Consider the following 27,130-nt stretch of genomic DNA (forward strand, 5'->3'; position numbering starts at 1 on the left):
AAAGCCTTACATATATAAGGTGGCAGACATAATTGAATGAATTTTAACTGAACAATAACTGAATGAGTTTGTTTCACTCTTAGACCAGCAGGGGTACCAATCTATGCAGACTGCTGCAATAAGTAAATTAATGAACTGTCTCATCGATGTTTGTCTGAATTAATATGATAATATTAACAATCATATTATTTCTATCAGCTGTCAATCCCTGTTATGATTCACATATTCATTTATTATTGAATAAACAAAAAATGTTGGAGGAGTTAATGATGAATGTTCCTCAAGATGCTTGCTCACCCTCCTTCAAATTTGAAAGACAACTAATTATATCATATATCAAAAGAATCAAAGGAACAGTTCAGTGCCCCACAACTTTACTGCAAACAGTTACAACCTTGACTTTACATCAGAAAGAACAAACATTAAAGAAGTGACTAACTGCATCAGTTAGGGTTAAAAAAAAAACGTGTATTTAGCTAAAACATAAACATCGCTGCAGTTATTATCCAGTGGAAAGTCCTTACCTACTGGCCTAGTTAAATCAAAGTGGTTACTTTTTTTGGCTGGGCAGTGAAGTTTTACAGTCTCATTTGATTTTCTCAGGACTTGAAACTGTTTTTTGGGGGCAGACCCCCACAAAGAAGAAAAATGTTATACACACGCAAGGTCATCATCTTAACAGTTTGTTATGCTCATCGAGTCATCCGTGAGCCGAACATCAAGTTGGCATGCCTATAATATAACAGCTGAATGTGGCAATTACCATCTTGTTCAGCAAAACGCCTCACAAACTTATTAAGATTTAAAGCTATGGTGCGTTTTGATTCAATGCCGAGTACAGCCAAACCTGACATGCTCTTCTCTGTCATTGTAGACCGCAAATACCTCATTCCTTTCGTCTACTTGGATCCGAAATGCTTCTCGTTTTGCGCTGTCCCCCCGTTCAAATGAAATCGCCACCAATCATATTTCCACGCTCGCGCCAGGGCCGGGGGAGGTGTTACAAAGCTCGCTTCTTGTGCTGCATTCACTTGCACTCGGACATTAGAGATTTTCTCTCATAAATGTCCGATGAGCCAAAACTTTTATTTCAAAACAAAGCTGCCAACTGGGGTGGCAACTAGGGTGGCAAGGCATTTTTCTGAGGTGGCAGCTGCCACCCCGTGCCACCCCGTAGAACCGCCACTGACCTGGTCACAAAGGTCCCTTCTGTTCTTTTCATGCATGTCCCATGAGAGTCAGCACGTCTGTGAATGTGGCCGTGTGTTTTTCATAGTGGTTTGCTTTGATAGCACAGAAGCTAGAAAAAAGCCTCCAGGATCTTCTCTGTGTGATGTCATCATGACATAGACACAGCAGTATTTTGGTACTTGGACTCCCCAAACTCCAAAACTTTTGTCAAGCCACAAAGTTCATGTCTTACCAGGTTCTAAATGACTCAGCATTTGGCCAAATACAAGATCCGATATAAACTAGTTATATCTTTAATTGTATAAATCTAATCATCTGTTGATTCTGAGTGATACAATTGTGCACTTTTGTTTTAACATGAATATTGATCCATACACAGAATTTAGTAGTTGTATGCATTCATATGTACAAAGCTGTTATGCGGCTCAAATCAAAACTTAAAATCAATGTTCTGTAATGAAAAGAGAAATATAAAAATACTGTCTCTTTCTTTCTCGCAAGCACTGTGCAAACTGTGCACATTAGCAAGTAGGCCCTGTGCATCACTCTGCTTCACACAACATCCTGTTTCAACAGGAAACGCTTCAAATCAAGGTAAGGTAGCGGCCATAGGTAGCGGCTCATTGTGACCTTTCGGATGACAAACAAAGCCATACTGTAGATACAGGCTATGCCTTTATACTGGTCAATTAGAGTACATTCTGCCATGATAATCTGAATTAGTAACAACGAACAGCTCTGTTGCCACGCTGCTGTTATTGCACTGGACACCTCACACAAAAGAATATAAAATAGTCAGTCACAAATTAGGTAAAGACAATATTTGGAAAATAAACGTATGGTTATTTTGCATGAGAGAAAGTTCTTGATCTTATGACCATGCCGCTGACCCTTGGGACTCAAGTGCAAAGACTTCAGACAGAGGTTATCTCAGAGCAGTGTTATCAAAAGTGCAAGGCTTGGTTATATAAACCTCTCCATAACATCTGATGAGAATGGTAACCGATCCCATGGTGGGTTAGATCTTAATGATTGTATTAACGTAACCAAGGGCATTAACACAAAATGCCAGTGATCTCCAGTGATTTAACATTTCACTTTTGTGAGGAACACTGAATCCAACAATTCCCATGGTGCAACTTGATGTCGTATTTTATTCCACCCACATCTTTCCATCTCCACTCCATAAAGCAATTTCTCATCAATGTGAAGCCTCTGGGCATGAGGGTCATTTTCTCAGACATTTTACAAATGTTTTGGGTAGTATTCCTCCTCTTGATTAATAATCTTGGCTTCATGAGCAACATTTCGTTTCAAAAAGGCACTCGTTCAAGTTTCCAAGCCCTTCAAGTTTACATGCTTAATGATAACACACATACTTGGCAGCATTTTTGTATTGTAATAATTTCCTGTAAAATGCTGGTTTAGTAATGTCACCTTTCAAGCCTCTGGAGGGGATTAAGGAAATTCTCCTTCAAAATTCCTAGCAAAATATATCTATATGTGAAAATCAACAAAGAATGGGAGAAGGATCAGTAAAACTCCCATGTTTGATCCTTCACAGCATTCTGCACAGACAGACTTCAACTGACAATTAAATATTCTTGAAGAACTGATTCAAATCTTATAAACAAAAAAAAAGTTGAAACTGATGATACTTTGAAGTGATCTTGGGGAACATTTACTTTCTGTCCTAAAGGTCAACAAAAACACCGATCACTGATTATGTGATGATGGTGTGGAATATGTGGCTGTGCAGGTGTGCGAGTAGTTCAGGGACACCACAACGTTACTGCTGCGGAGGAACTGGAAGCTACCATAAAAACCTCTGATGTATAACAACCTGCTCTCACACAGCTGCACCCGTCACTTCCTGTATAATCAGGTCAGGCCTCAACATACAGGGTTCAGACCACTGGGACAAAATACACAACGGAATCAGACTGTGTCGGAGGGGAGATCGGGGGTGGTTTTAACACCGTGGCTTTACCAAAATAGGGTGACACGAGGGGCATCAGACCACTCCCTGAAGTAATTTCTTCGACAAAGTCTATATTTTGAACCTGTTATGCTGAAATTAGAATGATGTAACTTGTATTAGATTAGAGAGTAGTTTCTTATGTAAGATGTGTGGTATTTTATAAATGCTAATTTCAAACCACCTACAGTTCTACAGCTAGCTTAACATTGTCTGACTCTGCTGAGTTCAATGACACCTTCCACATAAGTCTATGCCAAACAGTTCATAAGTTATGAAGTTAAGTTAACTGTAGGGCACAGGGCTAACGCAAACCAATGACACAGGAACTCCGTAGGTATTTCACAACAAAGTATTGAGTACCAAATCGATGCCGAAAGGGACTTTTTCTCAAAGTACTGCCAGTATCATGTTGTTAAGATAACGCCAGGACATCAGACTAAAGACGTCCCGGGGCGTCTATCATTTTTCCAACTCAGTTGAGATATAACCACCACGACTTTTGCACTAGCGTATATCTGCGCGACTGTGTCATGGATGTATAAAGAGAACGTGTGGTCCCCATGTTAACAATGCTGAACTATATCACGTCAACACTTCCTGGCCGCTGAGGCAATTACCTTTGGCGACAGTGCAAGTGAAGCCATGCTGAAAAACGTAACAGCGGTCATGGGCAAACTTAATATTGTTTATCCTTGACAGTGTTGGAAAGTAACAAAGTACATACTCAATTACTGTACTAAAAACAAGCTATTGGGCTACACATTGTTTGCTAGTTTATTATATTTAAATTCAAGGTGAATTGTTACTAAAAGATTATTTAACATTACCTCAGCTATGCATAACTGTGATTGTCTTTCATAAAAAGAAAGCGCTATTTTCATCAATCTACTAAAAGACACTATGAAGCGACTGTAGCTGTCAAATTCATATTTTGTGGGATGAAAACACCAAGGGTGACGCTCTGAAGTTGATGCTTAGTCATGCGGAAGTGGGCTTGGTTGAATCTCAAGGTATATGATGATGGTTCATAGCTTCATTCAATAAGAAACACTATTAGTCAGAGGTAAATGCATGCTGTGTTTAAATGTAGCCTTGTTATATTGAGATTTTGGCAAGAAACCTGAATAAAGACAGCTGTTTGAAGGAGATATTTTTACAGCAATAATAGATGTTTGAGGGATAATTATGACCTGTTTGACATTGGAACAAGAACCAGAATGCAAACTAAAATGAATTAGAATATGTTCAAGTCCATTGGATTTATTTTGTATTTGTATTCTACCATGGTATTGAATTATAATTTTTAGAATGTGGTCTTTCCCTGGTATTGATATCCACTGATGCTATTGAGACACCCTCACCCCGCTGAGACAAATGAGGCCTTTCACAAGAGTCAACTACAACTTGTTCATTAGGTTGGCCATGCTATGTGAACCTGTCTATAGGTTTCTAGTTAGCATGAACATAACAAGACAGATCACACCAACACATGAGACTTCCGATTCACCCTAAAGTTCAGCCTCCTATAATGTGAGCCCCAGACTCACCTCATGACAAAGAGACCTACAGAGCTGCTGGTCACAGATACAAAGTGTCACACATGACCCACAATGATACATTAGCAATTAGATATACTGTACATGTAGAGATAAACATATAGTGCATATTGCAGTGGTGAATAGTAACTACAACGTAACATTACTCAAGTATAGCACTTGAGTACTTCTTTTGACATACACACGTGTACACTTCTTTAGTATTTCCATTTAATGCTAATTTATACTATCACTCCACTACATTTCAGAGGCAAATATTGTACTTCTAACTTCACTACATTTAGTTTAACAGCTACTTTGTAGATATACATAAACATACATTTGTACTGATAAAGTGCAATGCAGTACTGTTCTAACATTCTACACAGTATTTCATCATTGCAATACTAAGTATTCAAATTGGTTCCACATCGAGAAAACTACCAAACTAAAATGCTGTTACTCACATGTAGAAAAACAGAATAATATAATACCCAAAATAATAAAACACTGTGAAAAGATCCATTCTGCATAACCAGTACTTTTACTTGAAGTACATTAAGCTGATAATATGTATGTACTTTAGATTATTCTAAATTCGCTATTGTGCAGAATAATCACTTTTAGTACTTTAAGTACATTATGATGCTAATTATGTTTTACTTAGGTAACATTTTAAATCAGGACTTTTACTAAAAGTGGATTATTTGAGACCATAGTTCTAGTGTGGATTCATCTAATTTATCATTTTTAATTTTCATTGTTGCAATTGTGTTGTTGTAGGGCAGGATGCAACAGTGAAACTCCTTGTACATGAAAATGTGAGACCTCAAACTAAATAATGAATAGCTAGTTCGCTCAAAATTGTCACAAACAACCCGGCCTCCCCCTGTCTGTCACATCCACGACACGTGGCAAAATAACGCCATAAATGGGTGACCAGGATTTGACTTTTGTGCCGTCTCATCTCCAAACATTTGACCCCCTTTATCGGACTGCTGATTGTTGTTTTGTTCATGGAGGAATATGACAGTAAGGTCTTTGTTCTGAGGCTGCGTCCTGCGCAAAAAACAAGTGTCACAAGTGACTTTCAGAAAACTTTTCCTGTGTGTCTTAATCAGGGCTGCACTCACCGACAGTGGTGACCAGAGTGTTGGCGAAGAACATGGAGGAAGCCAGGTCCCAGTTGGAGGTGGTGGAGGCGTTTCTGAGCACGGAGACGCCGTACTTGTTGGCCGCCAGCACTTTAAGCAGAAAGCGTTCCAGCGCCGCGTCACTAACGCAGCTCAGGTTCAGGAACTCCTGCTTCAGGACTTCCAGCTCGGTGCGCATCCGGTCCTCCATCGGCCGCTCGATGCTGGAGAACACCAGGGCTCCGAATAGCAGGTAGATGACATAGAAGAGGATGAAGCCTGTCAGCAGCAGCCACGACCTTCCCACAAAATGCATGTCTGCGGACTCAGGGATCACATCTGCTCTCAGGACTCCCTCTCTGACTGCTCTCTTCCTCTCCGTGTGACGGCTAGGGGAACATATTTTGGGGGCTGTCCTAATTGAACTTGAACCCCTCCTGTTCCAACATCCTCCTCCCACAGCAGGGTGTGTCCACAGCAGAGTCCTGGAGCTGCATCCTGGATCCTGGAGGAGTCTGTAACTAGTCCCACTGGAAAATAACCCTTCTGCTATTCAAAGACATGATCTATTTTCCAAATGTCCCCAAACGACACCCTTTTGCCAAAGACAACCACATGTGGAAGAAGTACTCAGATCTTGTATAGTACAAGTACCAGAGTGTAGGAATACTCTGTTACAAGTAAAAGTCCTGCATTCAAAATGTTACTCAAGTAAAAGTACAAAAGTATTAGCATCAAAATATACTTAAAGTACAAACAGTAAAAGTACTCATTAGGCAAATTAGCCAATTTCACAATCATATATTATATGTTTTGATTCTACTAATCTATATTATGTATATATTGTTTATCATGAATCTATATCTACAAAGTGACTGAAGGTAATACATTTATGTAGTAAAAGTAAACTATTTACCACTGAATTGTAGTGGAGTAAAAGTAAAAAGGTACAGCACTTAAATATATACTACACCGCTCTGTCCTTGTTTTTCTTTTAAGAGCCATTAGTAAAAATAAAAGCTCATACTCCGTTTTATTTACCAAACTATTAATCTTATTTTCCTTATTTTTAATAAACTTTTATTTGCTCTGCCTGATCCAAAACAACAAGGAAGATTTTGGCTGCCATCTTCGTTTGGTTAAATTCACAGAGTTGCAGATTACTACATAGAGTTAAGTAATTGTTTAAGTATCTGTGTGCACAGTTGTACAGGCCCTTTCAGGACATTTAGGTTTCTGATCCATGTTTTCAGATCCAGATGTGGCCCACACCCTTCCTGTGATGTAGTCTCATCTGACTCTGAGGTGGAGCTCTCCACACTGACGCGGCCTGGAGAGGCAGAGAGATGTGGGCTGTCTTTGTTCCTCTATATCAGGGGTCTCCAACCTTTCTTCATCTGAGAGCTACTTTGAAAAAATGAAAGTGGCCAAGAGCTACTTCCATCACATCGCTTACATTTATTCACATAGCCCTCATCAGTTGAATTAAGCTATACTTTTGAACACGTGTGAAGTTGCAATACCTAAAGCTTATCAAAAATCTTAACTTCACATCAAGGTCCACGAAAACGAAAATGTCTCACATATTATTATGGCCCACAGTAAGTAGCCTACATCACTGAAAATGCACATAAATGTCCTTAATCAGCACCTTACAAGCATCTTATGGCACATGTGTAAAATAAGTGCATTCACTCTTTTTCACAGTTAGTGAGAGGACTGGCACTACATGGAGTCCACCAGCGGTGTATGCTGGAGTGTACCCACTTAGGTTGAATCTAATCGAGTGAAGATCGTGATCGTTGTTCTAAAGCCCAGGAGGAAGTTAAAAAGAGACAATGTAGTCTCGAAAAGGTTCAAATGGGTAATTTAATAAAGTAACGTGGTTTTGAAACAGACAGAGCAAATCAGAAACACAGCGCCATGTTCGGAGGAGGGTGAAGGAAGGGCCGAGCAAGCCCCGTGCTCTGGGTGTAAATCTGATTCCTGGCTCCTCCTCTCATTGGCTGCTTCGACGATGGGGGGTATGCCTCTATGGGATTAGTTTTGTATCATAAAGATAAAGCAACACTTTCTCAGAATAAAGCAAAACTATGAGTTTAAAAGAAAAAAAAATAAAGAATGAAGGAAAATTGCTATGAAAGAAGAAATACGTCCCATAATTACTTACATACTTACAAAGTAAATGTATTCATGTTCAACATAAGAACAATGACTGAACATAACAGCATAACAGTACACAGAACTGTCTTAGCGTGTTAGACAAAAAGTGTATATGTGTGTGTGTGTCTCTGTGTGTGTGTGTGTGTGTGTGTGTGTGTGTGTGTGTGTGTGTGTGTGTGTGTGTGTGTGTGTGTGTGTGTGTGTGTGTGTGTGTGTGTGTGTGTTGGGGCTGTGCAATTAATCGTATTTTAATCGCAATTACGATTTTGGCCTGCCACAATTACGAAAACAACATGACAAAAAATGATTATTTTGCTTTGTTAGGTTGTGACAGTGCACTACAACATATTTGATCTAATTAATTTTAGACTAATTTATTTATCATATTTATATATGTTAAATAGCTTGTGGAAGTGCGCTCCAAAATATGTGTTGCTCTTGTTTATTGGTATTTATTATTCTGATATTATTTATTTAAATGTATCATTTATTTCATTAATTTTTGTATTGGTTTTTCAGTTGAATTATATGTTCAGGGTAATCAACAGTTAAAAAGATACTGTTCAAATTATTATTTGTTTTAAAGTTCAATAAATGGATGTTTTCAAAGTCAATGAATAATCGTATTTAATAATCATATTAATTATTGACCAACACAATTGTGATTATTGCCATGATCGAGCAGCCCTAGTGTGTGTGTGTGTGTGTGTGTGTGTGTGTGTGTGTGTGTGTGTGTGTGTGTGTGTGTGTGTGTGAGAGAGAGAGAGTAACAATAGCTATATTCAGAGCTGAGAGCTCTGCTGCCTTGGCGACACTATTCATCGTTGCTGTTGTATGATTGGTGTTTAGCGAGGGTTGACGTAGACCAAAACGTCGCCCGGAGGTCCCCCGGTCTTGTTGCGGGAGCTGCTGCACTAGCTAACGCTAAACTAGCTAACGCTACATTAGCAAAACAAACGCTAATTTCTTTTGCAAAAGGTGCAGCGGGCTTCAAACACGTTCCCTCCACTGGTTTCAACCAATCACTAAATTAGATGTTTTCCAACCAAATACGGTTGAACTTACACTTCCCCATATTAATTTGTAAGTAGATTCGAAGATTCATGACTTTCTGACTGCCGCTAGCTGAAGCTTGGTTGCTAGGTTACTAGCTGGGTGTTCTCCAATAAGGGGCCGGGGGAAACAAAGTTAGTGATTACTGGTTCCATGCGTTTAACAGGTTAAAAAGCAACACAATCTACCTGCATTGTAATTACTCTAAACGTGTAATAGCGTGCTTTAACCAGTAGGAGGTGCGGGTTAAAAAGCTGTCAAGTTTACAGTGTTTACAAAATAAAATATACTGCTGTTTCTGGTTTAGTTTACCACGGATATATTCTGTTATTGTTTTGATATTTGTAACACAAAAGCGATGGAAAAAACCCACAGCAACACAGAAAAGATGGTCTTAACATGACCCAGCGGTCTAGTAGTTAATATAAAACAATAATATCAAAAAAAATTATTACTACTAACTTTATTTTGAAATTAAAACAGAGCGGTAAAAGAATAGTTTCCGGTCTATTCTGAGGCCAGGGTTGCGATCGGATAGTTTAAAAATCAGCTCCTAAGTTCTAACCCTATCTCCTATTCCTTGACCTCTGAGTGAAATGTCATGGGCTTAAGGGATAGTGGATAGGAGAATTCAAAAGGATTTAGGAGGCTTTTAGGAGAGACTGCTGTACTTTAGAGAATCCGACTGCACTTTCACTATCCGACGTGTTTATGATGCGCCAGCGGACGTCATTTTGTGCGTCTGCTGCTGTGGGGAAACTATGGAAACTACAGTTTTCTATACAGCGGACTACAACATGGACGTATAATAAGAACGACGGACTCATCTAGAGACTGCACCGTGCTCTGATGCTGTTGCTGTATGCTTTATGAACAACAGAGAAACATATTCTTCATGACCAAAGTTGGAATTGAAATAAAAAAGTGAAACTTATGCTCATCAACCTCTCCCTCCGGTCCACATTAATACAAATGATCCCAATACGTATGATTGTATGAACTATGAAAAGATCTTAAAATCAATACAAATGTATTTATTATAAACGTTAGTCTTTAACACCTATCACTGTGTATATCACCATTCAAACATCTTTTAAAAGTTGAACAAACCCCACACAGCTCAGTGAAATGTTGACTTTATTTGATCATTTTCAGTAAAAACTAACGTTCATATTTCTCTTTTTGATTATAATACTGATGAACGTTCAAAACAAAGCACTTTGGCAACTTACCACATACGTTTTAAAATGCTTAATAAGCACCGTAACTTTCATGATACAATTTTCCGTCATAATCGTTTGTGTCCGTGAACGGCCGACTGTTGTGTGACGTCAAATGCTGCGGCTGCAAGGCATTGTGGGGCAGCATTTTCTCCTCTCCTTTCGGTTAGGGATGTCCACTGGTTCCTTAGCTAAAGGAGGTTATAAAGGAAGTTTGAAACCTCCTTTCCTATCATTCTAGAGAATTCGAACGGCACTTATCATGGCTGCCACTGAGGGACTTCCGGGTAATTTCACTCGGTTAGGAAGGTTCCTAAGCTAAATGGACTATTCGACTGCAGTCTCTGTAGATAAATAAAGAACTACGAAAGATGTGTAATATTTAATGCAGCCAAAGCATTTATTACAATGCATTCATGTGATGACTTTCAAAGAGTAAAGCAAGCACTGCTGAATAAAGTATGATTTTATCTTTTACGAAACGTTGTTTTTCATATGGAATGCAGTTGGAGGTCAACCAATCACAGAGCTTGAGGCAAAGCGGAACAATAGCTGAGGATTCTGGGTAGTGTGTCTTCGGACATCCTAAACTGAACAAATATTCGTTTTTCCGAATTGAAGGGGAAAATTACATAAGCATTGTACACAATTTAAACCAATCATTGTTGTGCAATCAACAAGGATAATCTGGTGTTTTTGAGTTGATGAGTCGTGCAGATATCACTGTAAAATCAATCGACAGTAAAGAGAATACTTACTTCCGTGTGTAAAATCCTGCGTTATACAATGGGAATGGACGCTCACATTGCTCTCCGTAATACAATAAAGGGGACATGATCAAATCGGAATATAATGTTCTTTTAAAAAACGTTAACTAAAGGGAACAATCTATTTGACACAGCTGAAGCTCTGGCCTTCCTTAAAAACTAATTTAGTAAAAATCAAAGTTGTATTACACACAATGCACTGTTTTTTGAGAACAAAAATTCGTAACTAATACACCATAATACATTCTGACGAAAAATAAAAATAATTATGAATACAAATAAAATAAAAGAAGCCTCCCGTGAGTTACTACAAGCTATAAAGTAGATTTAAAAAAAAAAACGTTTTATAGAATAAAAGCTCACTGCTGGACGTTGTGGAAATGCTTGTGTGAACCACGACAAAGGAGCCTCATTCACTTTACATTAGCGTTATTTGCGTGGTGCAGACACGTAAATGTAGCAAAGTTCGTGACTCCACCACGCAATGCGGTGTTAAGGAGTCGTGGTGGAGTCACGCATTCTGGTCAATCAATCAAACAATCAATCAATCAATCAATCAATCAATCAATCAATCAATCAATCAATCAATCAATCAATGTTTATTTATATAGCCCAATATCACAAATGTTACATTTGTCTCAGTGGTCTTAACAGTGTGTACAGAATATCAGTATGACAATACGACACCCTCTTTCCTTTGACCCTCACATCTACAAGGAAAAACTTCAAGAGAAAACCCCACAGTGTAAAGGGGAAAATGAGAGAAACCTCAGGGAGAGCAACAGAGAAGGGATCCCTCTCCCAGGACGGACAGACGTGCAATGCCGTGTGTAAATCGAAAAGATAATACATTTACAACATAGGTAGTCCAAATGTTTGGAAATGCATGTGTCTATAATAATAAGATGAATCCACGAGGATGTCAGCAATCTTGTGGGAGCCATCAGGGAAGTAGTTTGGTGAGAGTCCGGCAGGACCGCAGAGACAGGTTCAGCCACGACTCGAAGTCCACGATTCAGATCCATCTGGTGAGACCAGGTTGGTTAGCTCTGAGTGTTAGCGAATTTTGCTAATGTAAACAAAGACGAGATTACGCCCAAAACACGTCAGGCATTGTTTCTGATAGCAACTTTCTGTGGGTCCCCGACGTCACAGCGGATGGACACGTCACAGCGGATGGAAATCTGTATCCGCTTGTACACCCATTTTAAAAAGATTTGGGTACGGAGGAAAAGAGATAGGGTTTTATTTTCTGACGCTGCGTGAGTTCCCCGACGCACCGGGGACACATATTTATATAAAAGACATCACAAAGTGCATTTTGCATGATAGGTCCCCTTTAAGTCTGAACACAGCACAACAAGGAGTATTTACAACAGCATTATAAAAACAAAAAAAGTGTGGGTGCACACTTACATTCTTTGTTTTACTGTTACATACGTAAATCCCATGAATGTATGAGATTAAGTTGGCTTCATCATATCTCAATCAGTGATTAAGTGAATAATAAAGTTTCTATCTGCAGTTATTACACTTCGCGTTTTGAAATATGTGTAACTCTGTTCATATAAAACCCACACTGCTCAAACTTCCTTACTTTTCCTAACATTGGTATATTTGTATATTTATTTATTTTGGGGCTATGGGAATGAAGAGAAAAAAATATATGAGCATTTTATGAGCATGGGATTTTGACCCCTAATATAAACATGCTGCCCTATACTTTGAGGCCACACGCCGTTGTCAAGCAACGCTTATTGTTTAGGTCCTTTTGAAAAGCAGACAGTCATATAATTAACTAGAACTAGCTATATCTGATAGATTTGGACATAGACGCGAGTGAAGTATAACCGGACACGGGAGAGATATCAGAGAGCAGATCAGCTGCTGCTGATGGAGAACACACAGCTCTGCATTATCACAGCTCCGCAGCTGTGACGGATCGTTGAGCCGAGCAAAATACACTAAGTGTCGTGGCTTCCTTCCTTGTTTTTCCATCAAGCCACTAGACGCCTTAAACAGACAGTTGTAACTTGTTTCTTTCCTTTAAATTACTCACATTTTGAAGTGTCGCTTGGCCTCTGATGGTTTAGAAGATGTTGCGATGTGTTTGCTCAAAATAAAATATCAAACTTTTGCACATGCAACAAAGAAAATAGGCCTTTACAATATTCAAAAGAAATAGGCAAAACTCAAATAAAACCACAAACAACTTAGGTATTCTTTCTTTCTTGATAATGCTTATACCTTCACAACTTAAAGGGTATTTTTACGGTTTGTATGTACGTGTACGGTACGAGTACGATTAAAAACTGTTCCTCGACGGCGTCTCTCAACAGGTTGCCCATCACTGTGGTGTTAGCCCAGGCGCCGTGGGAATTGTAGTCCTTTATAGTGCGTTGACTACAGACTTCACAATTAGGTGGCCTTTCTTATAAAAGCAAAGATACTGGCTCTAACATACCGGCCCCTATTGTCATGGGCATCTTTAATAACAATAAACACAAATTCAAAAAGAGCCAGACAAAGTCAGTCTTCATATTCTATTTGAGATAGACAGGGTGTCTTAATTGTCCATCTTCAGTTATTTCCTTATTCTAAGGCAGGCACCAGTAGGCATATTTTGCTTATTGGTCTTTCCAGCGTGTTGGTTTTTATCTTAAGAATAACACTCCGAATCAGTCCTCCAGATCCAGGACGCGTCTCCATAACTCTTGCCATTAACCAGGATCCACGCGGTGCATTTGAATCCATAATTAATACGATGTTTCCACGTATGAAGTTCCTTTTAATGCGATTCCATTGCTGTCTTTCTTGCAAAGGTGGTAGATATTCTTTGATCCATCTGTTCCAAAATAAATTTGCTATGTACTGCACTTGTCGCCAGCGGCGTCTTGAGTATGTATCTTGCTGACGGAATAAGCCTGGGGGCAACGAAGGTTTGACCTTGAGCTGCAGCAAATGGTTTGGTGTGAGAGTGTTGTGGATATTTTAAACTCGTCAATACTGTAAAGATGTACAATGAGAGTAATCAATAATAAACTGGTGAAAGCAGGCAGCGTTGTCTTCTGGTTATTTATTTGAAGCTTCAAAGGTACAAGTCTCACAGAGTACAGAGTAGTCTGCAGGAGTGTGCACAATAGTCACAAAATAGCAACGTTTATATACAAGATAGGGCGGGCAGACAAAGTTTTGTGTAGCACGCCTCAGAAATCCACTTTCACACGGTCTCATATAGCTATTTGGACACCTATGTCCTTGAGCCATAGAAAGTACAACAGTCATCAAAATATGGAAGTTCAAACTTAGTGTGAAAAGGAGTAGTTTCAACATCGTCTGCCAAATCAGCCCTGTGGCCTTGAAGCGCTTGAGAATAATAAACCTCATTAGAGTATGCAGAGGAAACAGCAAATATGAAGAAATGGTACAGTAGTGTTAGACAATGCTTTCAGAAGCATTTGGTTTTAGCATATAAGGTAACACAAGAAATTGCCACTAAATTCCCCCCCTTTTGATCATATTTGATCAATCAAGAAAATAAAACAAATGAAAGGATAGACTGATATAACACATCAATGAATACACTCCATCGCTGGTTTAAGTAAACACATCATAAAAATATCATGGAAAGTGGCTGTTTTTGTGGAGGACAGACTCCGTATGTAGAAAGCAAAATAATACTGAAACGAGGGAATGGCAGTCTTTACACACAATTTTACAGTTCGGTGTCCGACTCTTCAGTGTCGGAAGCAGTGGGGGCTGAATCTGGGTTGGCCATAACATTGTCAGTGGTTTGAGGGAGAGCGGTGCATTGTAAAAATGCAGAGGAGATCATACTTTCCAGGTGGGCGTTAGCTAATTCTTGTCCGAGGGGCTCCATCTTCAATCACTCGCCAGTGATCAGGCACAAAGTTTATGTTGGTGTCGTCGTCTGCTTAGTGGATGTGTCTAGTCTGACTGAGCCCGTGCCTTCATGACCATGTCAATTAAACCCCACACCATGACGGCACAGACGAGGAACCAGAGGCATATGAAAAAGCACAGCTGGCCGTCGACCATGATTCTTGTGTGTGGTACTAGGGTGTATGTGCTGCGTGTGTGGTGCTGGTGGTGACTTGGCACGTCATTTGTCGTCGTCTGTTTCTACTGGACCGGTTAGACTGGGGCGGAGATGACAGCTTTGCAGTGGCTGGCGTGGACCCACGTGGCTCTCTCGGCGACCTTGACCGCTGTCTGGGTGACGAGAAGCACCTGGTAGGGACCTTGCCAACGGCTGGATCTCAAGCTCCTTCTCCGGAAGTCCTTGACCAGCACGAAGTCGCCTGGTTGGATACGGTGGATGGACCAGTAGCACGGGGTAGGTAGAGCTGCCGCTACCTGGCGTCTGATATCTGCTAAATTGGATGACAGGTTAACACAATATGACAACATAGCATCCTCACACAAAGTTGTGGAGGGGAGAGGACATCCTGGCGCCTTGATCCCAATCTGTGGAGGAGCTGCAAAAAAGGATCTCAAAAGGGCTGAGTTGACTCCGTGTTCGTTTCCGCATTCTCATGTACATCAGCACAATGGGCAGGGCTTGTGTCCAGGATAAACCTGTGTCTGCGCAGCATTTTGCTAGCTTGTTTTTGATTGTACCGTTCTCTCTTTCCACCGCACCACCACTCTGTAGATGGTAAGCACAATGCTTTCTGATGTCCATGCCAAGGTATTCTCCTATCTGTGCATTGGCCTCTTTAGCAAAATGTGAACCATTGTCGCTAGAGATCTGGCTTGGTATCCCACATCTAGGAATAATTTCCCTTAGTAAGGCTTTAGCCACAGCATTTGCTGTCTGTGCGTTTACCGGAAATGCTTCAACCCATTTGGGCCACATGTCAACCATTACAAGACAGTGTTTCTTACCCTCTGATGGACTAAGTTCGATGAAATCCAGCATTAGGTGCTCAAATGGTCTAGTTGGGGGTGGGTGTGCACCTGTTCCTGTAACCTTTACCAATGTTGATTGATAGCCTCTAACATACCCCCTTTTGACACATGATCCAACCCATGTGTCAATTTAGCAAAATGTGAGAAAAAAGGCCTCGGGAGAAATGGGTTGGAATTTGGACCAACCCAGATGCTGGAGGTGGGGTCAAAGGTAGCACCAGCAGTTTTCCACTGTGCTTTTTCTGTTGGTGGAGCTAACTGCTGCATGGCAGTTAGTGACGACATATTGTCAGTGATGGAGGAAACAGGGATGTTAAACAAACGATTGTGCGTGTGGTGCGAGAGGAATCAGAGCGGCTGCCTTTGCAGCTGAGTCAGCAGCAGCATTTGCTCATGAAACGGGGTCGGTGTTGCTGGTGTGTGCAGCACATTTACATACTGCAACCTCAGACGGGAGCAGAATGGCGTCCAATAAGCCTGCAACTAGGACATGGTTAAGCACTGGCTTACCGTCAGATTTCAGGAATTGTCTACACTTCCAGATAGCCCCAAAATCGTGTACTACCCCGAAGGCATAACGTGAGTCAGTGTAGATATTTACAGATTTGCCTTTTGCAAAAGTGCAGGCCTCAGTGAGTGCTACGAGCTCTGCTGCTTGTGCTGAGAGGTGGCATGGGAGCGGTCCGGAACAGAGGACAGCAGAATCTGAAACAACAGAGAAACCCACCCGATTAGTGCCCACAGGGTCGCGAGAGGCGGACCCATCAACATACAAAATGAGGTCAGGGTTGGTCAGGGGTACATCTTTTAAGTCAGATCTGGGAGTACATACAATAAGAAGCTCGGCAACACAGTCGTGTTCGTCACCGTCTTCTGGGAGAGGCATAAGAGATGCTGGGCTCAGAGTGGTACAGCGTTTGACTTCAACACTAGGCATGTCTAACAGGCTTGTGTGATACCTAAGATAACGTGCAGCAGAGAGGTGTGATGTTCTCTGTTCGCAGAGGATGAGAGAAACAGCATTTTGAACCAACAGTGTTAAAGGTGCATACAATGTCACGTGAGGAGTTGAGAGCTTTTTCAGCTGCAGCAACTGCACGGAGACATTTTGGCAGGCCAGCAGCTACAGGGTCTAGCTTGGAGGAAAAATAGGCAACAGGCCTCTGTTTTCCCCCATGATCTTGAAGGAGAACTGAGGTCATACACCCATCGCGTTCATCCACTGCCTGTTTAAAAGGCTTGGTAGGATCAGGTAGACCTAGCGTCGGAGGGGATTGGAGAGCCAGCTTCATGTTAATGAAGGCTTCGTCGGCTTCCGGCGTCCATATAAGGCGATCTGCAGCTTTCAAACCGGTGACATGCGTGATGGTACGGAGTGGCTGTTCGAGCGGAGAATAGTTAGGAATGAATGACCTGCAGTATGAACGAACACATAAATGACATCATCTGTCGCTTAGTGACAGGTTTTGGCAGAGCAGCCAATGATGCAATACGCTTATCTGAAAGCGTTTTTCCCTCTCCTGAAATGATGTGACCCAGAAATGTAACTGTCTTTTGCACACACTGAAGTTTAGACAAACTGGCCTTGTGTCCCTCAGCTGCGAGGTGTTGTAACAAGGAGATGGTATCAGCTTCACACTGTTCTGCTGTGGGTGCGCAAATCATGAGGTCATCAACATATTGTATGAGAGCGGTGCCTTTGGAAACTTGTAGAGAGGCCAAACTTGTACACAATGCTTGGTTGTACACAGTGGGAGATTCGCAGTAGCCTTGACACAAACGTGTGAATGTGTATGGCTTACCCTCATATTCAAATGCGAACCAAAATTGACTGTCTTTGTGTACAGGGACACTGAAAAATGCATTTGAGAGGTCTACAACAGTGAAAAATGCGTGTCAAGTGTCATGTCTAAGAAACTTATAGTGAAAGTTTATTCTTTATGTTAGTTTTGTCATGTCCCTTTGTCCTGTGCTTTATGTTTATTCCCTTAATTAATTCCGCATCTCATTTCAGGCCTCCACGCTCCCCGCCCCCTTCTGTTTCCTGCGTCCTTGATTATTTTCCCCGACCTGATTGTTTCCACCTGTGTCCCCTTTACCTGTGTATATATGGTGTTAGCTCCCTCCTGTTCATTGTCGCTCTATGACCTACGTTCCTGCTTACCTCACGGACTTCTCATGGATCTATGTTATTGATCACTGTTCTTGTTTTCCTCGAAAGAGTGTTTTGTTTTCCTTGTTTTCATTACTGTGCAAATCCCAGTAAAGTCTTTATTTTGAAACACTATCCGAGTCTGAGTTTTGAGTCGTGTAATTGAGTTCATGCCTCAGAGTTCACTCCTTGACAGTACGAACTGACCATCAAAATGAACTCAGCCGACTCAGATCAGATTAAGGACGCCATCCGCTTTCAGGGCCAAAGTCTTGGGCAACAAGAGGAGCATATGGCCACCATGCAGCAGGGAGTGCAGAATCTAACCAACAGCCATGGGGAACTACAAACATCGGTGACGACCCAAGTAAATCTACTGGCAGCAGAGGTTCAGCGTGTGCTCACTCACCTGCAGGCTGTTTCTCCTCCTAAGACTCCTCCGGTTCCAACGGCGACCGGATTCGATCCCAACCGGGCTACTGAGCCGCACAGTACTTCCATGCGTCTGGCTCCACCCGAAAAGTACTCCGGAGACTCGGAAGGCTGCCGGCCGTCCATCGTGCAGTGTGAGCTACACGATCACCACCAACCGGCTGCTTTTCCCACGGACAGTTCCAAAGTGGCTTTCATGATCTCCCATCTCTCCGGCCGAGCAGCAGCGCGGGCTACGGCAGAGTGGTCCCGAGGCTCCCCCATCTGCGGGTCTCTGGAAAACTTCATAGATGCTATGAGAAAGATCTTCGATCAAACCACGCCGGGCAGGGAAGCAGCTCGGGCTCTGATCAATCTGCGACAACATCAGCGGAGTCTGGCTGACTACGCCATCGAGTTCCGGACTATGGCAGCCGACAGCGGCTGGAACTCCGCTGCATTGTTTGACGCTTTCGTCAGCGGTCTCTCGGATCCTCAGTGGTTCCCAACCTGGGGGTCGCGACCCCCTTGGGGGGTCGCCAAAGATCGAAGGGGGGCCGCCAGACCTCAGATGATTTGAGGCCTAATATCATATTTAGAATAAAAAAAAAAAAAGAATGTACATATCATTTTTTTTTAAATATTTTTTTTTACATATTGTAACGCAATACATGATTGGCGCTAAAAGCCTTGTCTACATTACAATAAAATATAGAAATTAATTGATTAATTAAAATTCAAAAAATTCATCTAATACTCCTCCGATTGGCGCCAACATTGACGTTACTGTGTCAGCTTTCTATTCATAATAATAACAGTTTGCTGCGCTTGCTAGCTAGCGACCGACTTCATAAGGTGAATATTTTTGTCTTAAAATGTCTGAAAAACGTAATGGAGATGACAGCTCATCTGCAATCAAAATGAAAATGAGGACCTACCTAGAGAGCTATCTTAACTTCGGTTTCATGGAGGGAACGGACAAAACCCGCCCAGAGTGTGTGATATGCAGAGAGAAGCTAGCCAACGAAAGCATGAAACCCAGCAAAATGAAGAGACACCAACAGACCATGCACCCAGAAACAGTCGGGCGTGATCGGGACTTTTTCATAAAGAAACAACACCTTGCAAAGGCAAACAAGCCAATGGATATTAGAACAGCGTTTGTTAGGGCTGGCAGCGAGGCCTCTTTTGAATGTGCACTTGTAATAGCAAAGGCAAAGAAACCGCACAACATTGGCGAGCAGCTCATTAAGCCAGCTTGCATTAAGATGGTTGAGAAACTGTGCGGCCCGCAGGTGGCGGAGAAGCTAAAAACTGTACCACTGTCAAACAATACGGTGAAAGACAGAATTGAGAAGATGGCAAGTAACTGCGAGTTGCAGCTGCTCGAAAAGCTTGGAAAGGGGCCATTTGCCATACAACTTGATGAAACCACAACTGTAGCCGACGAGGCTGTGCTGATCGTTTTTGTGCAATATATCGATGGGGAAGATTTGAAGCAGGACATTCTTATGTCAGTCAACCTTACCAATACCACCCGGGGTGAGGAAATTTTTACTGCAGTGGATTCTTACCTCTCATCCCACAAGCTTCCCTATGAGAATTTAGTTGCATGTTGCACAGACGGAGCTGCCTCAATGATGGGGAAAAACAAGAGATTTAACAGTCGCTTGAAAGAAAAGGCCCCACACTGCACAATATTTCACTGTGTGATACATCGCCAGGCCCTGGCCAGCAAGAAACTGTCAGAAGACCTCAGCGAAACACTCTCAACTGTTATTAAAATAGTCAATTTCATCAAAGGTCGCCCCACCAACAAGCGTCTATTCGCAGACTTGTGCGAGGATGAAGCGCACCAAACCCTCCTCCTGCACACCGAGGTGCGCTGGCTCTCACGCGGCCAAGTGCTGGCACACTTTGTAGAACTGAAGGAAAAAATTGAAGAGTTCCTACAAACTCGTAACCGAGCACTGTCAGAGCAAGTGACTGAGTAATTCTGGATTAAAACAGCATACCTGGCCGACACCTTCAGTCTCTACAATGAAACAAACAAGCGTCTGCAAGGCGTGGAGTCCAACATTCTCCAATGATGCATTTGTGCGCAAACTGGAGTACAGGGTCGGGAAAATGGAGAGGGGGGAGCTGCAACAGTTTCCACTACTGCTGAAACAATCCCAAAACAATCCTGAAACGGTGCCTGTGTCTGTACGTCGCGAGTTCATCCGCCATATGAACGCACTGCAAACGGAAATGCAATCACGGTTCGCTGACATAGACGAGTATGTCTCCAAGGAATTGTGGGTTTTAGATCCCTTTATTGCCAAAGTTGAGGATGTGGAATACCTGGATTGCGAAGATGAGCTCACCGACATCCAAGCTGACTCGCTGTCAAAGAAATACTTCCAGGAAAAAGGATTACAAAAGTTTGGGATTCTCAAAGGACCAAGCCTCGCTCCAAAGATCACACTGCATGCCACGACCAGGATTATACTCCCATTCAGTACGACATATCTATCAGAAACAGCCTTCAGCGCACTTGTTGCCATCAAGACAAAAGCACGCAACACACTGGACGTTCACAACGACTTTAGACTGGCTGTCACTCACATTACACCGGACATTCCATCCCTGGCTGCGGGCGTGCAAGCCCAAGGTTCACATTAATGAACCTACTTGAACCTCGTCTTCTCTCTGCTACCTGTTCCATGGCAGACAAGCATTTGATTTACCTGTTTAATATGCCAGTTTTTAATTTTTTTTTATATAGGCCTATGCAACCATATTACCATTTATTTATGAGACATAGTATATTCTTTTGAAGTGTCCTGTTCTTCGACATTTGAAATAAATATGATGCATACATTTGCAAGTTAGTAGCTAATAAAAGCATACAAAGACAGAAATGTATCATTTTTTCTTTAATATAAATGTTTCTTCTGCGCGTAAAGTGCCGGTTTCAGTTGGATTATTTGTCACAGTTGCTCCGATCAGATCGGTCTCCTCCATTTTGTAGATTATTTACGATTTTTTAATCCACATAAACACATCGCCAAAATCCGGCTTACTTTGAGCATGTGTTTTAAACAGTTGAATCCCTTTGTGAATTGTTTCCACTTGCGCCGTCCTTTAATTTCTTGATACAGCGGGCATCCAAATTCATTAATCCTGAGTCCAATAACCAATAAAGTCACTCCAATAGTGCTCCTTCATTACGCTTTCATCCTCCTTTAATGAAATACTTCACATTCATCCAGTTTGTGACAGTAGTTGTAGCATTTTTGAGACTTTTAAACTTTCCGCTGTTACCAGGCACGGCTGTCACTACCCGATCTGCCCCCCTGCCCGATCTGTACTGCGCATGTGCGAGATGGTCCGCCATACTGGACAACTACATACGGCAACTGTAATAGGACACTTCACACAGTGGCGTTTGGCAAAGCAGAAAAAGAACACAAAAAAACCGGGAGAGATGAGTTATTGTTATGACAACGTGACTTCACTTTTATTTAACAACTCTTTTTATTGGGTTCTTTTATTTGGGGTTAAGTACATTGTCAGAATAAGTGAGACATAGATTTAACTTCTGTTAGACAGCTATATGCCATACATTTTTGCATACATTCACAGTAAATATTTATTCAGTATGATAACTGCCAAACAGAAGTTAAATCCATTTTCTTTTTGTGCTTTGGCAAACGCCACTGACACTCAAGTGTCCTAGTTGGGTTGCCGTACGGAGTTGTCTAGTATGGCAGACCATCTCGCACATGCACAGTACAGATCGGGCAGGGGGGCAGATCGGCAACAGCGATAATTAAAGTTTCAAAGTTTTGGGGGGTCGCAAATTCCAACAGGAGTCATTTAGGGGGGCCCTGGGTGAAAAAGGTTGGGAACCCCTGCTCTACAAGACCAGCTGGCGCCTCTCGATCTGCCCACTGACTTGGACTCTGTCATATCCATGGCAATAAGGATAGACAATCGTTTGACGGAGAGGAGAAGGAATAAATCCAAGGATGCGGTTGATCCGCCTCTCCAGAGGAGACGCTCGCCGCTGGATACTACTTCTTCTTGGAGGCCCCGCCACCCCTCACCACCTGCGTTCCGGACAACAGCGCCCCCTGGCTCCGTGGAGGAGCCAAGGCAGTTGGGCCGCGCCAAACTTTTGACGGCAGAACGTCAGCGTCGATTAAAGGAGGGTCTGTGCTTCTACTTCGGACAGCGCGGACATCCACAAGCGGCTTGCCCGGTAAAAGAGGAGGCTCACCAATAAAGAGGAGTACGTTGGTGAGCCGGGTCTCTTCCTCTGTCGCACCCTGACCCACATCCAGGTAAAAATCAGAGACAATGTAGTTACTCAGGGTGCTTTCATTGACTCAGGGGCAGACGAAAGTCTTATGGATTGGGGTTTAGTTAAAAAATGGGACATCAAAATTAAACCTCTACCCCAGCCTCTTGAAGCGAGTGCTCTCGATGGGCGGCTGTTGTTTAAAGTGACTCACCAAACAGAGCCTTTAGAAATAAGATGTAATGATAACCATCGCGAGACAATGTAATTTCACTTATTTAACTCAGCCCAACATCCACTCATTTTGGGGTTTCCCTGGTTGAAACTTCCTAACCCTCACATATATTGGCAATCTGGGAGGGTGGAGGGGTGGGGAAAGAATTGCATAGATCACTGTGTTAAGCCGGTAGCGGAGATTGACAGGAGAGGTAACACTGGGAGTGTTAGGCAGGGAACTATCCCAGAAATATATTTTCCTGATGTACTTTCAGTCCCTTCCTGCTACGATTTAAGTGAAGTATTCAGTAAATCCAAGGCTCTGACTCTTCCTCCTCACCGCCCTTATGACTGTGCTATTGACCTGATTGCTGGGTCTCCAATTCCTAAGTGTCGATTATATGCTATTTCAGGACCTGAGAAAGAGGCCATGAAGGACTATATTGATGCCTCCCTCAAAACAGGCCTTATTCGCCCTTCCTCATCACCAGCAGGAGCGGGGTTTTTTTTTGTTGGCAAAAAGGATGGGTCTCTTTGGTCATGTATTGACTACTCACCTCTCAATGACATTACGGTTAAAAACCGGTACCCCCTTCCTCTCATCTCGTCAGCATTCGAGCAGCTTCAGGATGCCAAGGTTTTCACCAAGTTAGACCTGCGTAACGCTTATCATTTGGTCAGGATCAGGGAGGGCGATGAATGGAAGACGGGTTTTAACACCCCTTCAGGCCACTATGAATACCTTGTAATGCCATTTGGATTATCGAACGCTCCTGCTGTTTTCCAGGCTATGATCAACGACGTGTTGAGGGAGTTTCTGAACCGTTTCGTTTTTGTCTATCTTGACGACATTCTGATCTACTCCCCTGACCTTGATACCCATAAACAACATGTCCGCTAGGTCCTACAAGAGCTGCTCCAGAATAGGTTGTTTGTCAAAGCAGAAAAATGTGAATTCCATGCAGAGACAGTCACTTTTTTGGGCTTCATCATTTCTCCAGGTCAGGTTAGGATGGACCCAGAGAATGTTAGCGCAGTAGCTTTTTGGCCTACCCCTGACTCTCGTAAAAAAGTGCAACAGTTTTGCAACATAACTATGTTCATTATAAAACAACGTTTCTGGTGGACATCCATGGAGAAGGAGGTGAAGGAGTATGTGGAGGCGTGCCCTGTCTGCGCTCGAAACAAGACCTCTTCCAGGGCGCGAATAGGACTATTACAACCAGTGGCGTTTTCTCCCGGAGGCCAAGGGAAGCCAGGCTTCCCCTGTTTTTTCTGATTGTAGTTATAATTTAAATAAATAAATAAAAACACTTTGTTTTGTTTCGGTAATTCTCCTTTACTGTGTGTTCCTGCCGGACCGTCTCTCCGTCTCTCTCCCATTCTCATTGAGTATTTTACAAAGAGTGAAACAGCGCCCCTCTAGATGTTATGGTGAAACAGTAGATTGCATTCAGTGTTGCGAGAGGAGGCCAGCCAAATCTGGCTTCCCTTGGTGAAAAAAAATGGAGGGATTGACCAATCAGATGAGGCTCACGTCATGCCCCTGCCAATCTGTGATTGGTCAGGGCCATGCCAAGGGAAGCAGGCCGCCTCCGGCTTCCCCTGGAGGCTGGCGATTTGATTGGATTGTGAGGCAAAATCCCTTTCCTCACAATCCAATCAAATCGCATCGACATCAGTTTTACTACGTAGTACTGTAACTGTCATCACCGCCGTTAGAAATGATCAAGCAAATGAAGCATGATGGAGGGAGGAGATTTGGCATACTTAATTAAGCATAACTTCACTAAACTTCCGCTACAGCAGCAACTACAAATTAAAGCAGATGAAACTCCATACAAAATGACATCATTGAGAGCATAGCTCGTTGTATCAAGGATGAGACTGATAAAGAAATAAAGATTTGTCCTTTCATTGCTGTACAAGTGGATGACACATCAGACATCTCCAATAAGTGCCAACTCACTATCATAATCAGATACGTGAATGAAAAAGGCAGTGTGTGTGAACGTTTCCTCTGCTTTTTTGATGTCGGCTTAGAAAGAGACGCAAAAGCTGTAACATCAGTTGTCATGAGAGCCATCGGGAACTACAGTCCAACAAACAAATTGATTTGTCAGACTTATGACGGAGCTCATGTCTGCATGAGCGGACAGCACGGTGGCGTTCAGGCTTTAGTGAAAGCACACTGCCCCAATGCGCTATTCATCCATTATGCTAAGGCACAAACAACATTCAAGCAGCCAAACTGTTTTTTGCCAATCTCGATGCCTTCCACAATTTTTTCTCACGTTCATGTAAGAGATCAGCACTACTGTCTGAAGTTGATCGAGCTGTGCGTGTACCAGGGGGTTCTGCTGTGAGGTGAAACTTTAAAAGCCGCGCAGTACAGGCCATCCATGAAGGACGCGGGTCGCTCTGTATCGCTTTTGACAGGATAATGACAGAGCCGGGATGGGACAAAGAGACCATTGCACAGAGTGCTTCCTTGAAGCAGAAACTTGAGGATTTTGACTGCATACATTAATAAGAAATGCTTAAATTAATAAGACGAGAGAGTTTCAGCTGGAGAGTGCGTGCGGACCTGTCGGTCAGATAACAGGCGTGTAAAAGTCCTGCATCTGTATGATACAAATGTGTGTAAAATGTTACCGGGCGCTGAAATCACTCATCTGGTTACGTTATTGACCACCCCCCCCCCCCCCCCCCCCCTCCAAAAAAATTGGCTTCCCCTACATTTTTCCCCACGCCACGCTACTGATTACAACCACTCCCTATTCCCAACAGACCCTGGTCAGAGATCTCCATCGACTTCGTCACTGGCCTGCCCCTCTCTAGAGGTAAAACCACAGTTCTCACGGTAGTAGACCGGTTTTCTAAAATGACACATGTCATTGCTCTGCCCAAGATGCCCTCAGCTAAAGAAACGGCTGAGGTCATGATGCATAATGTGTTTCAGCTTCATGGTTTCCCAAAGGATATTGTCTCCGACCGGGTGTCACGCTTCTGGAAGGAGTTCTGCAGCCTAATCGGTGCCACGGTCTACCATCCGGAGTCTAACGGCCAGACAGAGCGCCTAAATCAAGAACTGGAGACCTGCCTGCGCTGCCTGGTGTCCCAGAATCCATCCTCCTGGAGCGAGCACCTCACCTGGGTTGAGTATGCGCACAACATCCTCCCTACTTCTGCCACGGGCCTGTCCCCGTTTCACTGTGTTTATGGCTACCAGCCGCTACTGTTCCCAGCCACGGAGAGAGAGGTCACGGTCCCGTCTGCCCACGCTCTGGTCAGGCGTTGTCGGCGCGTGTGGGCTGCGGCTAGGAAGATCCTCTGCAGGAATTCACAACTGGTTAAAAGAGCAGCAGACCGAAAACGCCGACCAGCCCCTGCACAGATGTAGCGTTTCATTTCAGACGCCCGCACGGGATGGGCCCCTGCTGAAAAGGAAAACCCCCCCGCAGGACTTGATACGCCCCCTTGATAAAAAAGAGCAGCAGACCGAAAACGCAGACCAGCCCCTGTAGGCCTACAGATGTAGCGTTTCATTTCAGACGCCTACCCGTGCGGGTCCGTGATCTGCACGGGGTGGGCCCCTGCTGAAAAGGAAAACCCCCCCGCAGGACTTGATACGCCCCCTTGATAAATAAATGTAATTTTAATGAAACCAGCTGCAATGGATCATGGATCCACCAGGGGGAGCCGTGAAAAGCTGCCACACTGGAACTCATGTGAAATAAACAGCTGATAGATCTACAGGTGTCTGATATAGCGGATATTTGTTAAGATCCATATGTCACGGATAGGATCATATTCTGTGCTAAATAAGAGACATGTAATCATTTACAAAACATCACCATGTTTTTATTTAACAAAATAATGTTGTTTAATTCACGTAGGTGTAAGTACAAAACCATCGCTATGTTTTTTCATCAGGAAATGCAGCTCGGCTCAAACAAACGATTTTCAATCATCATCCTCACGATCATTTAATGTATTATATGTTTGCGAATTGAAATGAATGCACTAATACATGTAGTTTAATCCACGTGAGTTTACAACAACAAAAATAATCGCTTCGTTTTTATATC

General features: G+C 42.7%; 1 protein-coding gene and 1 long non-coding RNA gene across 3 annotated transcripts in view; both read right to left on the minus strand.

The window, feature by feature from the left end:
* Positions 1 to 6,309, minus strand: part of kcnk6 (potassium channel, subfamily K, member 6) — a 63,846-nt gene extending 57,537 nt beyond the window's left edge. Inside the window, exon 1 of one of the 2 annotated variants that reach the window (XM_079675517.1) lies at positions 5,841 to 6,309. In XM_079675517.1, coding sequence (XP_079531643.1) covers positions 5,841 to 6,156 — 316 coding nt within the window. In that variant the 5' untranslated portion in view covers positions 6,157 to 6,309. The remainder of the gene's footprint in view (positions 1 to 5,840) is intronic. The other variant, XM_079675518.1, reaches the window with a different exon arrangement.
* Positions 6,310 to 14,104: 7,795 nt separating this feature from the next.
* Positions 14,105 to 19,024, minus strand: LOC307037411. Its single transcript, XR_013807668.1, has 2 exons — positions 18,537 to 19,024; positions 14,105 to 16,680 (listed from the first exon to the last, which is right to left on the minus strand). It is a non-coding gene; the product is annotated as an uncharacterized lncRNA (long non-coding RNA).
* Positions 19,025 to 27,130: the final 8,106 nt, after the last annotated feature.

The sequence above is a fragment of the Notothenia rossii genome (assembly GCF_949606895.1).
Source record: "Notothenia rossii genome assembly, chromosome: 4".
Lineage (NCBI taxonomy): Eukaryota > Metazoa > Chordata > Actinopteri > Perciformes > Nototheniidae > Notothenia > Notothenia rossii.